At 35.0% G+C, this 16,314-nt stretch overlaps 1 protein-coding gene across 3 annotated transcripts in view; it reads left to right on the forward strand.

Moving 5' to 3' along the window:
- Positions 1 to 16,314, forward strand: part of LOC138335564 (inner centromere protein A-like) — a 39,844-nt gene that overhangs the window by 12,474 nt on the left and 11,056 nt on the right. For all 3 annotated transcript variants that reach the window (XM_069284720.1, XM_069284721.1, XM_069284722.1), the window contains one exon: positions 12,861 to 12,927. In XM_069284720.1, the coding sequence (XP_069140821.1) occupies positions 12,861 to 12,927 (67 nt within the window). The remainder of the gene's footprint in view (positions 1 to 12,860; positions 12,928 to 16,314) is intronic.

The raw sequence follows: 16,314 nt of genomic DNA on the forward strand, positions 1-16,314 counted from the left end.
ATTAATTTGTTTATATCATGAAAAATTAGTATTTTCAGGTTAATTTGATATGAAATTATGAAAACCATCAGAAAATTGGTAGCAGAGGGGCATTTATTAGGGACGAGGCATTTCTTAATTGGAACAAATATGGTAGTATTAAATTACTATGAAGACTTGTTGATGTAAGAGCTATTCATTACTTTATACAATGGATAGCTGACAAAGTGAATTTCAGGGCTTGAAATTAGGAAAATTAATTAGAAAATAGGTGAGGGACATCTATTAGATCAGAAAATAGGTGTGGCATATCTATTAGTTGAGGCATTTCTTAATTGGAATAAATACGGTAACATTATTATGAAGATGAAACATCTGTTATAGGATGGCAAGATAATTGATTGAATAATGAGGCACAAATCCACTGTCGTTGATTTTTGTATATTTCCATATGTTGTATATGCAGGTCAACCAATCTTCTGATATACTCTTTTTTAAGTCAATAACAGCAACACATTTTCTGATTATTATATTGACTTTTCTAGAGTTTTTTTTAAATAGCTGAATTGCTAGTATATTAAAAAGTCTGAATTATAACATTATAGTTAACGTACAGTACAGTGTCTTAGTATAAACTTTAGTGTAAAAAAGATGTACCTATATAGCTACTTAGTAACTCTCTTTGCTCTCTCCCTCTTTTTGACCCTAAATTTCACTTACCTTGACTTAAATACAGACTGAATCTATGAAAACCATGAAGATTTTTCGATTTGATTTCTTTTGTAAACTGATTAATGGCTTACTCTGTTACTTGTGTAATATAACTGTGAAATAATAAACCAATTAAACTTCATATTTTAACTGCCCTGGGATCTTATTTTGTGAATACAGTATATGTCTTATTTTACATTTTAACCGCCTGGGACTTATTTTGTTGAATACAGTATATGTCTTATTTTACATTTTAACCGCCCTGGGATCTTATTTTGTTGAATACAGTACATGTCTTATGATATTAGGATCATATCACCGCACTCTTTTACCCCACCCCTATGTAACATATTAGACTCTACCATGCTTTGATCTGGATGAGTCCATTATGGCCTACAGTGGTGAAAGGGTTAACATAGACATCTTGTTCAAAGTGTTTTGTTTTAAGCCCTAAGCTTGTCAGCATTGACCAGTTTGGGTGACATTGAATTGTTAGTTTCAAACCTTATGCCCCAATGTGCCAATTAACACTTGACCTTGTCTCTGGTCATTGTTTTAAGCTTGTGAGATTAAGATGATACTTAGTTTGCTCAAATGAATGACCTTGACATACTGGTATTTAATAATATATACAAAGTTATAAGGGTCGAAATTGTGCTATAGCATGTTTGACAGACCTTGTCCATCCATAGTCACTGTTCTATTCTTGATAAAAAAATTGTTCAAATGAATAACCTTGACATTCTGCATAATATATTCAATGCCATAGGGGTCAAATGTCACCTGCAAACACTCCTGCTTACAAAAAATACTTGAATGAATAAATGTACAATATAAAGGTAGTTTTGGATTTTATTTCATGTTGGTAATTTGAGAGCTGCTGAATATGGGAACAGGAAATGGCATTTTAATGTGAAAAAAATTGAAGGCTTGTTGAGAAAGTTGTATTATTGCAGTATTTCAAGCAAAAACCTAGCTATTTGTACTGGACTAACTGGTTTTGGTGTAGAGTGTGTGTTAGGTAGAGGTATCGACCAATCTTGAATACAATCACATAGTGACAATGTAATGCAGGCAAGATTAACAATACTAGGACACAGGTTTATGACAATAAATGGAGCGTGGGGATTGCTAAGGGATATAAATGTGCAATTTTTATAAGTAAGTGAGTAAGTAAACACCTTTCAGTATTTTTAGTTTTTTTTTTTTTGTTTTTTTTTTTTTCGGCGTAAACCTGTGACTAGGACAATGTCTGTTCTGTCTTTTATCTTAGCAAACATGTTCTGTGGGCAGTTCTGTGAAAACAAAGACATGTGCTGCACAGCTACTGTCAAATCATGATGTAACTGGAGATCTCTGCGAGGGGGAAAAGGAATCTGAGTATTTCTGATAATTTTGAAATAAGTGAAAATAAAGACATTTGCACAAGTGTCAAATCCAGCACAGGAGAGGTTTTTTTAAAGCATTCCTTAGTGTGATACTGTATGATAGAGCTGTCTGTGCTATAGAGAGGTGGAGGCTGTGTGTGTGCATTTCTGATAAACACATTTGGTAGTACTGGGTCAAGGTCAGAGGTCAAAGTCAGAGGTTAAGGTCAGGGTTGTTTGTGTGATAGCTATCTAAATATTTTAGTGTGATCTTATTATAGCACTCATAGCTTCACTGTGGAGGTCTCAATATAAAGGTTTCACTGACAATACCGTTGTCCAAAGTGTGACGTGAATAAAGTACAATTCACTGTCGATTACTCCCACGTTCCGATGATTGTGTCATCACAAAATAATCACACTAAAATCGCTGGGAGTCGTGACTAATACGATGGTAAATTGTACTTAAACCAACTTTTCTTTGGTATCCTAAAATCAAAGTTTATTCCTTTATAGTTATGTTTACGTTAATGAATCATAATAGTTTTTATTTCTTATCCGGTATTGTATATAAACTGGAAATTAAATAATAAGTTAAAACTTCATTTTTGTAAAGAGGTCAAAAAATTTAATTAACAGTATTATAGCATTGATGTCAACACATATATTTAATTCCATTGCATTACGAAAAAAAACACTTTTTTTGCAAACTTTTGTAATAATCCGCTAGATGCAATCACAGAGAGGAATCCATTCATCATTACGAAGAATTGGTCATTTCATCAAAATTGCCTGGTGATGAATGAATCGGTTCCCAGCTGTGGGAATAGAATGCTGGGATTGATGAGAAAGCTAACCAGATAGTTTACATTGAATCCCACCGACATCACCGCGATAGAAACTGTTTCAATTGTTACACAGATACCCATCTACCAGACATAAGCCTCTCAGGAGATATTTAACAAATCGGGACATTCCGACAAACCTGACATCTAATCATTATTTGACAGAGTCGTGCTTATCAACACATGGCCATCACTCGCTACAACAACCACAGGGGTGAAAGCCAAGAGATTGGCTTCTGGCAACCACATAGGATATAGATTTTATTGATGTTAGACTTAGAGTGTCTGTGTTCTGTCTAAAACAGTCTGCAGGCTATACGGATGCCATACATATTGGCCATGCATTATTCTTCGTTATGTTTTGATGAGTTATAATTAAATGCCGACAAAATTTTCACAGGAAATTCCGACTGGGTATTGCAGGAATTTCTTTTAAATCCACGGGAAATGCCATTGAAACTCAGTGGAATTGAATTCCAATTAAATATTTTGATATAATTTGTTTTAAATCCACTTGCAAATATTGAAATACAGCTGGATTTTAAAATCTTCTCTATAGTTCTACTGGTATGTTATATATATATATAGCTTAGTCTGCATGGCAATCAGTCTCTAGAAAACTAAATCACTAAAATTTGGCTTGATAATTTCTGTCTCCATTACATGTCTGATTCAACAAACTAGGGGGAGATAATCTACTGAAGTTTTCTGCTTATGACCCAAAGGTGGAGGTAGAAGGCTTGTGGTAATATGTTTGGATAACATATATCACCCCTTCTCTTGTTTTGCTTGTACTCAAAATTTGATCGTGACAATTGTACATGTACAGTATACAACTCAATGATGTATACTTAAATGTACCATATATGAAATATTTTATATTCTGTATTTGCATATTACAGAGTTATCTGTCCTTGTTGGTAGGTATTGATTGTGACGTCATGTGTTTGCTAGCGTAACATCATACTTTTCAGGGAAAACAACGTGAATAATGATGTCACAATCGATACCTACCCGCAAGGGAGCTAACTGGAATATGTGTTAGATATAACTCTTAAGAATTGTAAGTTAAATACTGATGTATAATTAGATAATTATAAAAACTAATTTTAATTATGGCTACTAATAACACTAATTAATATTTAAGTAATCTGTAATTAACTTTAATTGATAGATCAATAATCTGCCGTCAAAGTTGACTTTGATTTTGTTCACACCAGTAATTGTTTAATCACTATATTGTTAAACATCAATTCACATTATATTAGGTATCTATAACAATATACACCTGGTATATATATATCCCAGGTGTTATTTTACAGGTGTTAATTAATTAATTTACAGGTATGAGTTATGTGTATACATGTACTCACATATTAATTTCATATTGACTTTATTTACTTGAGATTGTAATTCGTAATGCTTTTTTTCTCCAAATTGATGGGGAAATTTAACCTCAACATACATTGTTTCTTCTGAATTAATGCACACCATAAAATATAACATAATTTTTGTCAGGTTCTTCATTAAGACGAAGTGATGTGGGACATGTAAATCGTGTCTATAAATATCTCCAGGTGGTACATAGTTTTCTTAACGGGGCTAATTAATGTTGTGTAAAGTGTAATACATTATCATATATCATAACATATTTCCTCGTCAGCTCCGGTATTTCTCAAGTAAATTATTACTGTTTTGGTATAAACATATACAGTTGGCATATAAAAGTATTTCTGAGAGTGGAAGGTAGAAGATTGAGGGGAAAAGAGAGACATATGGAGAAATTCTAGAGAGAGAATGAGGGTAAAAAGAGAGAGAACAAGTTCAAAAGGGGATAACAGAAAAGAAGAAAGACAAAAAGAGAGAGAGATATGGAGAAATTTTAGAGAAAGATAGAGAGTGAAAAGTAAGAAAACAAAGACAAAAAGGAATAAAAAAAAGATGACACAGGAAAAGAGAGAGATAGAGAGAAGTTTTAGAAAGAGAAAGAGGGTGCAGGGAGAGAACAAGGGCAAATGGGGATGACGGTTTGGTTTGTTAAGTTTTATGTCTTATCAACAGCCAGGGTCATGTAAGGATGTGACAGGTTAATGGTGGAGGAAAGCCAGAGTATCTGGAGAAAAATCATCAATCAGCACTCAGCAGTCAGTACCTGGCAGCTGCCTCACACAGGATTCAAACTGGTGTCCCAGATCGAAGTGTAGAGCTTGTGATAATATGGCAGGACCTCTTAACCACTCGACTAACGCGGTCCCTCAAGGAAATTTTAGAAATAGAGAAAGGGTGAAAAGAGAGAACAGGACCAAAGAGGTAGAGCAGAAAAGAAGAATGAAAAAAAGAGAGATCGATAGAGATCAAGAGAGAGAGTTTAGAGAAAGAATGAGACCAATGGAAGAACTCCAAACATCACAGGTGGATGCTTCACTAATGGAGCGTAGCTCACAGACCACTGATCATGATAATTGTCTCATTCCAATTTCATTACCAGTCAATTTTAATATCAGTTTCTGTTACTGTAGGGGCTGATGTGTGACAGAGTATATCCAGTCTTCTCTCGTTCCTTCCTTTTATTGATAAAATATTTCCAGTGTTCTCTTATGTGTACTCTTATTTATGTTACATGTTTAGTACATTGTTTAGTACGTATATGGAAACCTATGATACACATTATGTTTCTCGAACACACCCATGTGTATTGGAATACACAATGAGTGACACATATATACATAAACCAGATTTTGACAGTAGTGTACGATAGTTGAAATTATGCATGGTCAATCATCCGTGTCGTGTTATGACACAGATACGAAACCATCATAACTGTTACCCTATGGACTAGCCAACCCTGACTTTTACGTGTGCCCAGTTATTCTGTCCATTCATTAACACATGTACTGTTAACTGACCCCTGATTTGATAGACAAATCGGTCATTTAACACAGGTGTGATTCAGGTAGATGAGCTAGGTGTGATATTTACAGGTGAGTACATACGGAAGTCTACTATCCAGTGTTTACCTGTAGTTTCCCACAGGGACATTCCGATCGTGTACGTCGGGTATAACCTACCTGTAATTTTGATACTTTTACAACATGTGTTACGTATACAAAAGCCACTAGTGGTCAGACGAATGATTTATTTACCTTTGTGAATGGACACTGCAGTTTATAAGGTATATGTATACCCTCGGGTGTTTAATATGTGCCTCTCATAGAGCTCGCCTGTGAAGTACATGTATATATATATATACCTTTAGGTAATTACATCCTGTATTATTTGTTATTTAGTTTTGGTAAGTCTTTCAATAAGTTGTTTAAACACTTAGTTCAGTTTTACCAAATTGGTTTTACATTTATCGTATATTGAAATAATTTTACTATCAAAATCAAAATAGCTTTAAGTTATAGTTTTAGTTATCAAGACTGTATAGATCAATGTTTCATATTCAGTTAAACTAGTTATATGTAACGCATTACTTTTTGAAAATTGGTAAAGTTAACAGTCTATGTATATTAAACCTATAGATTTTTCATATAGTCTAGCCTATAGATTACTGTTATGTATAATGTTAATTTTGAAAATTAGTATACTTCAGTCTATAAATTTCTGTTTGGTCTATACAATTAGCTATAGCTTAGTTTCTGTTTGGTCTATACAATTAGCTATAGCCTAGTTTCTGTTTGGTCTGTACAATTAGCTTTATAGCTTAGTTTTTGTTTGGTCTGTACAATTAGCTATAGCTTAGTTTCTGTTTGGTCTACACAATTAGCTATAGCTTAATTTCTGTTTGGTCTATAGAATTAGCTATAGCCTAGTTTCTGTTTGGTCTATACAATTAGCTATAACTTAGTTTCTGTTTGGTCTGTACAATTAGCTTTATAGCCTAGTTTCTGTTTGGTCTGTACAATTAGCTATATCCTAGTTTCTGTTTGGTCTGTACAATTAGCTATAGCTTAGTTTCTGTTTGGTCTATAGAATTAGCTATAGCCTAGTTTCTGTTTGGTCTGTACAATTAGCTTTATAGCTTAGTTTCTGTTTGGTCTGTACAATTAGCTATAGCTTAGTTTCTGTTTGGTCTGTACAATTAGCTATAGCTTAGTTTCTGTTTGGTCTGTACAATTAGCTATAGCTTAGTTTCTGTTTGGTCTATACAATTAGCTATTAAGCCTAGTTTCTGTTTGGTCTGTACAATTAGCTATAGCTTAGTTTCTGTTTGGTCTGTACAATTAGCTTTATAGCTTAGTTTCTGTTTGGTCTGTACAATTAGCTATAGCCTAGTTTCTGTTTTGTCTATACAATTAGCTTTATAGCTTAGTTTCTGTTTGGTCTATAGAATTAGCTATAGCCTAGTTTCTGTTTGGTCTGTACAATTAGCTTTATAGCTTAGTTTCTGTTTGGTCTGTACAATTAGCTATAGCTTAGTTTCTGTTTGGTCTGTACAATTAGCTATAGCTTAGTTTCTGTTTGGTCTATACAATTAGCTATAGCTTAGTTTCTGTTTGGTCTATACAATTAGCTATAGCTTAGTTTCTGTTTGGTCTGTACAATTAGCTATAGCTTAGTTTCTGTTTGGTCTGTACAATTAGCTATAGCTTAGTTTCTGTTTGGTCTATAGAATTAGCTATAGCTTAGTTTCTGTTTGGTCTGTACAATTAGCTATAGCTTAATTTCTGTTTGGTCTATAGAATTAGCTATAGCTTAGTTTCTGTTTGGTCTATAGAATTAGCTATAGCTTAGTTTCTGTTTGGTCTGTACAATTAGCTTTATAGCCTAGTTTCTGTTTGGTCTGTACAATTAGCTATAGCTTAGTTTCTGTTTGGTCTATAGAATTAGCTATAGCCTAGTTTCTGTTTGGTCTATACAATTAGCTATAGCTTAGTTTCTGTTTGGTCTGTACAATCAGCTATAGCTTAGTTTCTGTTTGGTCTGTACAATTACCTATAGCTTAGTTTCTGTTTGGTCTGTACAATTAGCTATAGCTTAGTTTCTGTTTGGTCTATAGAATTAGCTATAGCTTAGTTTCTGTTTGGTCTGTACAATTAGCTATAGCTTAGTTTCTGTTTGGTCTGTACAATTACCTATAGCTTAGTTTCTGTTTGGTCTGTACAATTAGCTATAGCTTAGTTTCTGTTTGGTCTATAGAATTAGCTATAGCTTTGTTTCTGTTTGGTCTATACAATTAGCTATAGCTTAGTTTCTGTTTGGTCTATACAATTATCTATAGCTTAGTTTCTGTTTGGTCTATACATTTACCTATAGCTTAGTTTCTGTTTGGTCTGTACAATTAGCTATAGCTTAGTTTCTGTTTGGTCTGTACAATTAGCTATAGCTTATTTTCTGTTTGGTTTACACAATTAGCTATAGCTTAGTTTCTGTTTGGTCTATAGCATTAGCTATAGCTTAGTTTCTGTTTGGTCTGTACAATTAGCTATAGCTTAGTTTCTGTTTGGTCTATAGAATTAGCTATAGCTTAGTTTCTGTTTGGTCTATAGAATTAGCTATAGCTTAGTTTCTGTTTGGTCTATAGAATTAGCTATAGCTTAGTTTCTGTTTGGTCTGTACAATTAGCTATAACTTAGTTTCTGTTTGGTCTGTACAATTAGCTATAGCTTAGTTTCTGTTTGGTCTATAGAATTAGCTATAGCTTAGTTTCTGTTTGGTCTGTACAATTAGCTATAGCTTAGTTTCTGTTTGGTCTGTACAATTAGCTATAGCTTAGTTTCTGTTTGGTCTATAGAATTAGCTATAGCTTAGTTTCTGTTTGGTCTATAGAATTAGCTATAGCTTAGTTTCTGTTTGGTCTGTACAATTAGCTATAGCTTTGTTTCTGTTTGGTCTGTACAATTAGCTATAGCTTAGTTTCTGTTTGGTCTATAGAATTAGCTATAGCTTAGTTTCTGTTTGGTCTGTACAATTAGCTATAGCTTAGTTTCTGTTTGGTCTGTACAATTAGCTATAGCTTAGTTTCTGTTTGGTCTATAGAATTAGCTATAGCTTAGTTTCTGTTTGGTCTATAGAATTAGCTATAGCTTAGTTTCTGTTTGGTCTATAGAATTAGCTATAGCTTAGTTTCTGTTTGGTCTGTACAATTAGCTATAGCTTAGTTTCTGTTTGGTCTATAGAATTAGCTATAGCTTAGTTTCTGTTTGGTCTATAGAATTAGCTATAGCTTAGTCTATAGATCTGTGTCAGTTTTGTATTCAGTTCTGAAATTTAGTTTAGGTTCGCCTATTTACAATTTAGTGTAGCTACATGTAATTTTGATATTTTATTATATGCTTAATTATAAGCCTTGACAGATCTCTGTTTCGTATATAGTTAATATTGAAAATCAGTATAGCTTAAGCCTTGACAGATCTCTGTTTCGTATATAGTTAATATTGAAAATTAGTATAGCTTAAGCCTTGACAGATCTCTGTTTCGTATATAGTTTATATTGAAAATTAGTATAGCTTAAGCCTTGACAGATCTCTGTTTCGTATATAGTTAATATTGAAAATTAGTATAGCTTAAGCCTTGACAGATCTCTGTTTCGTATATAGTTAATATTGAAAATTAGTATAGCTTAAGCCTTGACAGATCTCTGTTTCGTATATAGTTAATATTGAAAATTAGTATAGCTTAAGCCTTGACAGATCTCTGTTTCGTATATAGTTAATATTGAAAATTAGTATAGCTTAAGCCTTGACAGATCTCTGTTTCGTATATAGTTAATATTGAAAATAAGTATAGCTTAAGCCTTGACAGATCTCTGTTTCGCATATAGGTTATATTGAAAATTAGTATAGCTTAAGCCTTGACAGATCTCTGTTTCGTATATAGTTAATATTGAAAATTAGTATAGCTTAAGCCTTGACAGATCTCTGTTTCGTATATAGTTAATATTGAAAATTAGTATAGCTTAAGCCTTGACAGATCTCTGTTTCGTATATAGTTAATATTGAAAATTAGTATAGCTTTAGCCTTGACAGATCTCTGTTTCGTATATAGTTAATATTGAAAATTAGTATAGCTTAAGCCTTGACAGATCTCTGTTTCATATATACCCTTAAGTTACAGATATGGTAAGGTAGTATTATGATAGATGTTTGTCTCTGATATCGATTAACTGAACTGTGACTGGTATTTCAGAGATGCGAATGTTCATGATGTTCATTGAGATAAAAGTGTGCCCTTAAACCATAGCCAGTTTGAGAGACACGCATTGTTTATGCTCCACGTGATATTTACTTTCTTTGTCAACAAAGACAATGGTGTTATTGTTTACTTTCTTCCTTGACAAGAAAAATCAGCTAAATATTCTGTTACATCAACTTTTTTAGTTGCTCGTAATATGCCACTTTTAGTGAGCTAAGTGAAAGGTGATCATGTTTATTTTCTAATATTTATATGGTCATACAAATATTACATATAATAACTCATTCACCCCTTAAGACACATTTAGACTTTCCTAAATCAAAGACTTGACCAGTCCATTATGAAATTTCAGGGGTGGGTGAGTGAACTCTACACATAACATATAAATCAACATGTACTTGAAGCACACTTAACCAGTATCAGTTGGAGAGAGTCGTTAATTAAGACTAATTCATCGTTAATTTTCTGTCGCACAGAATTGTACAACATGCACTTCCTGTTTGAGATTTTGAGTACCGTATTTGGACCTATAAGTATGCACATGTATGCATCTTTTTGAATGTTGTAGTTTATGATATAAAACTCTAACAATGAGGATGTTGTCTTGTCATTAAATTATTAATATCTAAGGTTTATACAGTGTTATCTGTCAAAACTGGACCTTTATTTATTCACCCCTGAAAACAAATAGACTCTTCTAGATCAAAGACTAGACCAGTCCATTATGAAATTTCAGGGGTGAATGAGTTAATTGTCTTGACCAATAAGTGATTCCTAATTTTTGTCTTAATTTAAAGTGATTAAAACCTTTATAATCCAGAACTTGTCCATACCAGCCAAACTGACGATGATTCTGATGACATTCAGTTGAAACAAATCATATTTTCGGCATCGGGTGTCCGGCTTCTGTTGTCTGTCCTCCGCCGTCCGTTGTCCGTCAACAATTGACTTCTTCTCTATAACCACTGGTCGGATTTCAACAAAAGTTGACTGGTGGCATCCTTTTGGCCTACTAACTGAAAATTGTACAAATGATGGGGCTGACCCCCAAGGGGCCTGAGGGACGGGGCCAAAAGGGGTCAATTTGGCTATTTCCATATAAACGACTTCTCTGAAACTAAGCATGGGATAGCACTCATAATGTATTGGTAGCATTGTTTTAGGGTGGGGATTCAAAATTGTACAAATGATGGGGCTGACCCCCAGGGGCCTGAGGGGCGGGGTCAAAAGGGGTCAATTTGGCTGTTACTATATAAACAACTTCTTCTCTGCAACTAAGCATGGGAGAGCACTCATAATGCAATGGTAGCATCCTTATAGGGTGGGGATTTGAAATTGTACAAATGATAGGGCTGATCCCCCGGAGCCTGAGACGCAGGGCCAAAAAGGTCAATTAGGCTACTATTTTCATATAAATTACATCCTCTCTGAACCTATGTATTGGATAGCATATTTGTATGGTATCTATAGCATCATTATACGGTTGTGATTCAAAATTAAACAAATTTTGGAGTCAATTTTGCTTATTTTTCTAATTGTAAGAGTCTTTGTAATAATTATTTTTTAAAAAACCAGGTGAGTGATACAGACCCTCTGTGTCTCTTGTTTCTGGTGTATGCTCAATCACTATTTTATTCTATATAGAACATAGTGATTAATTATTTTGAATATTTTTTTCTTGAAGTAAAATTAGAAACATCAACTTTTCAATGGTGGTAATGGTGTAAAATAAATTACTTCTGTAACTGTAGAAAGATATGGATTCGCCTACTCCAGTTTTTGATAGAGGAAAAAAACCACATTTGGAGCATCTTCTGCTGACTAAAACTCATTACATCTAGCATCAGTTTTGATTGATTGGGCTGAATATACCATACCTGGTATTCGCCAATAAGTGCCCCAATCCCAATAAGTGCCCCAATCCCAATAAGCGCCCCCATCCCTATAAGTGCCCCCATCCCTATAAGTACCCCCATCCCTATAAGTGCCCCCATCCCTATAAGCGCCCCCATCCCTATAAGTGCCCCCATCCCTATAAGTGCCCCCATCCCTATAAGTGCCCCCCATCCCTATAAGCGCCCCCATCCCAATAAGTGCCCCTATCCCAATAAGCGCCCCCATCCCTATAAGTGCCCCCATCCCTATAAGTGCCCCCATCCCTATAAGTTCCCCCATCCCTATAAGTGCCCCCATCTCTATAAGCGCCCCCATCCCTATAAGTGCCCCCATCCCTATAAGTGCCCCCATCCCTATAAGTGCCCCCATCCCTATAAGCGCCCCCATCCCAATAAGTGCCCCCATCCCTATAAGTGCCCCCATCCCTATAAGTGCCCCAATCCCTATAAGCGTCCCCATCCCTATAAGCGCCCCCATCCCTATAAGTGCCCCCATCCCTATAAGCGCCCCCATCCCAATAAGTGCCCCCATCTCTATAAGCGCCCCCATCCCAATAAGCGCCCCCATCCCAATAAGCGCCCCCATCCCAATAAGCAACCATCCCACCCTTTCTTGACGCCTTAATATCTCTTACCTCAAATTAAATGCAGACTGAAAATACAAAAACCATGAAGGTTTCTTTAATTGACTTCTTTCGCAAATTGGTGATTTTTGGCTCACTTTTTGCAGTAATTTTATGAAAGGCAAGTAAAAACTTGGTCCTATAATGTGTCCCCTAATATTTTCCAATATTTAAGCGGCCTGGGTGATTATTACTAGTGATTATCAGGTTGAATACGGTTTATGAGTTTCAGTTTATGTAATAATTATAGATGTACATGTATACGTATACTTCCTGTATGAGTTTTTCATTTTTCCTTTGCAGAGTCAAAGAGAGGAATCATTAAGGAAGTTTACCAACATGCAAAATGCGGCAAACCACCAGTCACCAGGTATATATGTGTACATATTTATGGTGTTTAACTAGGAAGTTAGCGTTAATGATACACAACAGGCATACAATTAACATTGTCACAGGTGTACTAGCTAAAATAATGATCATGTGTCTTTTATTTAAACATCTAATCTGATCAGGTATGATTTTGGTATCAAGTCAGTTGAGTATATAATAACCATGGTGCTAAATGTAGGTATACATGTAACACATATAAGATGTATATGGGTACAAATGTATTTATGTAAATAAATGAGAAATTAACTTAAGAATTATATACTTAGGTACATAAGTACCCATGACTTTGGTATATAAGTTAATTATCAATCTTATAATTATGACTTTGGTATCAAATCTAGATGTATATGTATACAGATGTACAGTAAACAAAAAAATAACATTGGTATCAAATTAAGGAAATACTTATGACCTAGCCACCAAGCCAGATAACATATTTGACCCAATATTGAGTGTTTCTATCCCAATAAGAGTATTTGACCAAATGAAGAATCCCTAACCCAATAAGATTCCCATCCTGCATCACTCACAGCTACCAATTAGGGAAAAATAGGATTGGAAATGGGGCGCCTTATTCTGTCTGTGCATATTACAGAGTAATCTCCCTTGTAGGTGTAGGTATCAATTGTGACGTCATTATTTCATGAACAGTATTTGAAAAGTATTATATGTCACTCACATAATACATGATTTAACAATCAATACTTTTCTGCAAGGGCAGATAACTCTGTGATATGCAAATACTGAATATTGGGTTAAAAAAGCACTTTACTGCAGTACATAGTAGATTCTGTAAGTCTTATGCCCTTGTGATAAATATATTAATGTCCACACCCATATATTGTTTTGATAATATGTTCCCTACCCACTGTCCCTAGTTACTTATTAGGACTTGGAAATTATTGGGTCAAATACGGTATATTTTGTCCTGAAAGTTATAAATTGGCTTTTTGAGGTGGCTCTTATTGGCAAACAGAAACTGGGAATTTATTGATCAGCGTAAAAGCACAATAATACAGGATTTCTGTCCAAATCATAACGATCATGTTTCAGTGTAAATCATGTGATGGAGTCCTTTATCTTGTTTATGACCATGGCTAACTAGCAATGAAACTAGTGTTTGTATATAAATGTAGATACAATGCAAATGATATGGGTGATTGTCATAGTATTGGCTGTAGAAAATTATCTGTACATTTTACCTCATGTTTCTATATAGAAGTACATAACGTGGTAAATACAGTCCCACTTGGACTATTGTCGTAATATCGTTTGACATTTTATTTAGGACGTTTTAGTTTATTAGGTCATCTGACCCGAAGGGTCAGGATGACCTATAGTCATCATGTTTCGTCCGTCGTCGTGCGCCGTCCGCCGTGCGCCGTCCGCCGTGCGTTAACTTTTCACATTTTGAACTTCTTCTCAAGTTTGACTAGTGGGATTGAGCTGAAACTTACCTGAAATGATCCTGAGATGGTCCCGACAAAGTGTTGTTATTTTTCGGGTCGATCCGAAATCCAAGATGGCCGCCACAGCCGCCATCTTGAAAACACATTTTAAACTTCTTCTCAAGTTCTACCGGTGCGATTTGGCTGAAACTTGCATGAAATGATCCTGACATGGTCCCGACAAAGTGTTGTTATTTTTCGGGTCGATCCGAAATCCAAGATGGCCGCCACAGGCGCCATCTTGAAAACACATTTTGAACTTCTTCTCAAGTTCTACCGGTGCGATTTGGCTGAAACTTGCATGAAATGATCCTGACATGGTCCCGAGAAAGTGTTGTTATTTTTCGGGTCGATCCGAAATCCAAGATGGCCGCCACAGCCGCCATCTTGAAAACACATTTTAAACTTCTTCGCAAGTTCTACCTGTGCGATTTGGCTGAAACTTGCATTAAATGATCCTGACATGGTCCCGACAAAGTGTTGTTATTTTTCGGGTCGATCCGAAATCCAAGATGGCCGCCACAGGCGCCATCTTGAAAACACATTTTGAACTTCTTCTCAAGTTCTACCGGTGCGATTTGGCTGAAACTTGCATGAAATGATCCTGACATGGTCCCGACAAAGTGTTGTTATTTTTCGGATCGAACAGAAATCCAAGATGGCCACCACAGCCGCCATCTTGAAAACACATTTTGAACTTCTTCTCAAGTTCTACCAGTGGGATTTGGCTGAAACTTGCATGAAATGATCCTGACATGGTCCCGACAAAGTGTTGTTATTTTTCGGGTCGATCCGAAATCCAAGATGGCCGCCACAGGCGCCATCTTGAAAACACATTTTGAACTTCTTCTCAAGTTCTTCCAGTGGGATTTGGCTGAAACTTGCATGAAATGATCCTGACATGGTCCCGACAAAGTGTTGTTATTTTTCGGGTCGATCTGAAATCCAAGATGGCAGCCACAGTCTCCATCTTGAAAACACATTTTGAACTTCTTCTCAAGTTTTACCGGTGCAATTTCGCTGAAACTTGCATGAAATGATCCTGACATGGTCCAGACAAAGTGTTGTTATTTTTCGGGTCAATCCAAAATCCAAGATGGCCGTCACAGCCGCCATCTTGAAAACACATTTTGAACTTATTCTCAAGTTCTACCGAAGGGATTTGGCTGAAACTTGCATGAAATGATCCTGACATGGTCCAGACAAAGTATTGTTACATCTCTGGTTGATCCCAAATCGAAGATGACTACCATGACACTATGTCTAATTAATTTCCTATATTTAAAGGCCCTTGGGCCTCTTGTTTGAAATAAAATTTGTTGAAAGAAATTGAAAATGATCCTGACATTATCCTGACAAAGTGACACCATATATAATTAATTTTACTATTGTCAAGGTAGTCAGATGACCGTTAAGGCCCTTTGGGCCTCTTGTTTAGGACATTTTAGCTCATTTACGACATTTTAGTTTACTTACAACATTAGACATTTTAGCTTATTTAGGACAATTCCGCATTTTGGACATTTTAGTGTATTTAAGACATTTAGCTTATTCAGGATATTTTTGTTTATTTAAGACATTTGAGCATTTAGGACATTTTAACTTATTTAGGATATTTAGCTTATTAAGGATATTTTTGTTTATTTAAGACATTTGAGCATTTAGAACATTTTAACCTATTTAGGATATTTAGCTTATTAAGGTCATTTTGTTTTATTTAGGTAATTTTAGCTTAAATGCCTGACATTTTAGCGTATTCATGACATTTCCGCTTATTTGGGACATTTTAGCCTATTTAGAACTTTTTCACTTATTAAGTACATTTTAGCTAATTCAGGACATTTTAGATTATTAAGGACATTATAGATCGCTTAGGATATTTCAATTTTTTAGGATATTTTAGCTTATTTAGGACATTT

Source organism: Argopecten irradians, chromosome 11, assembly GCF_041381155.1.
Source record: "Argopecten irradians isolate NY chromosome 11, Ai_NY, whole genome shotgun sequence".
NCBI lineage: Eukaryota > Metazoa > Mollusca > Bivalvia > Pectinida > Pectinidae > Argopecten > Argopecten irradians.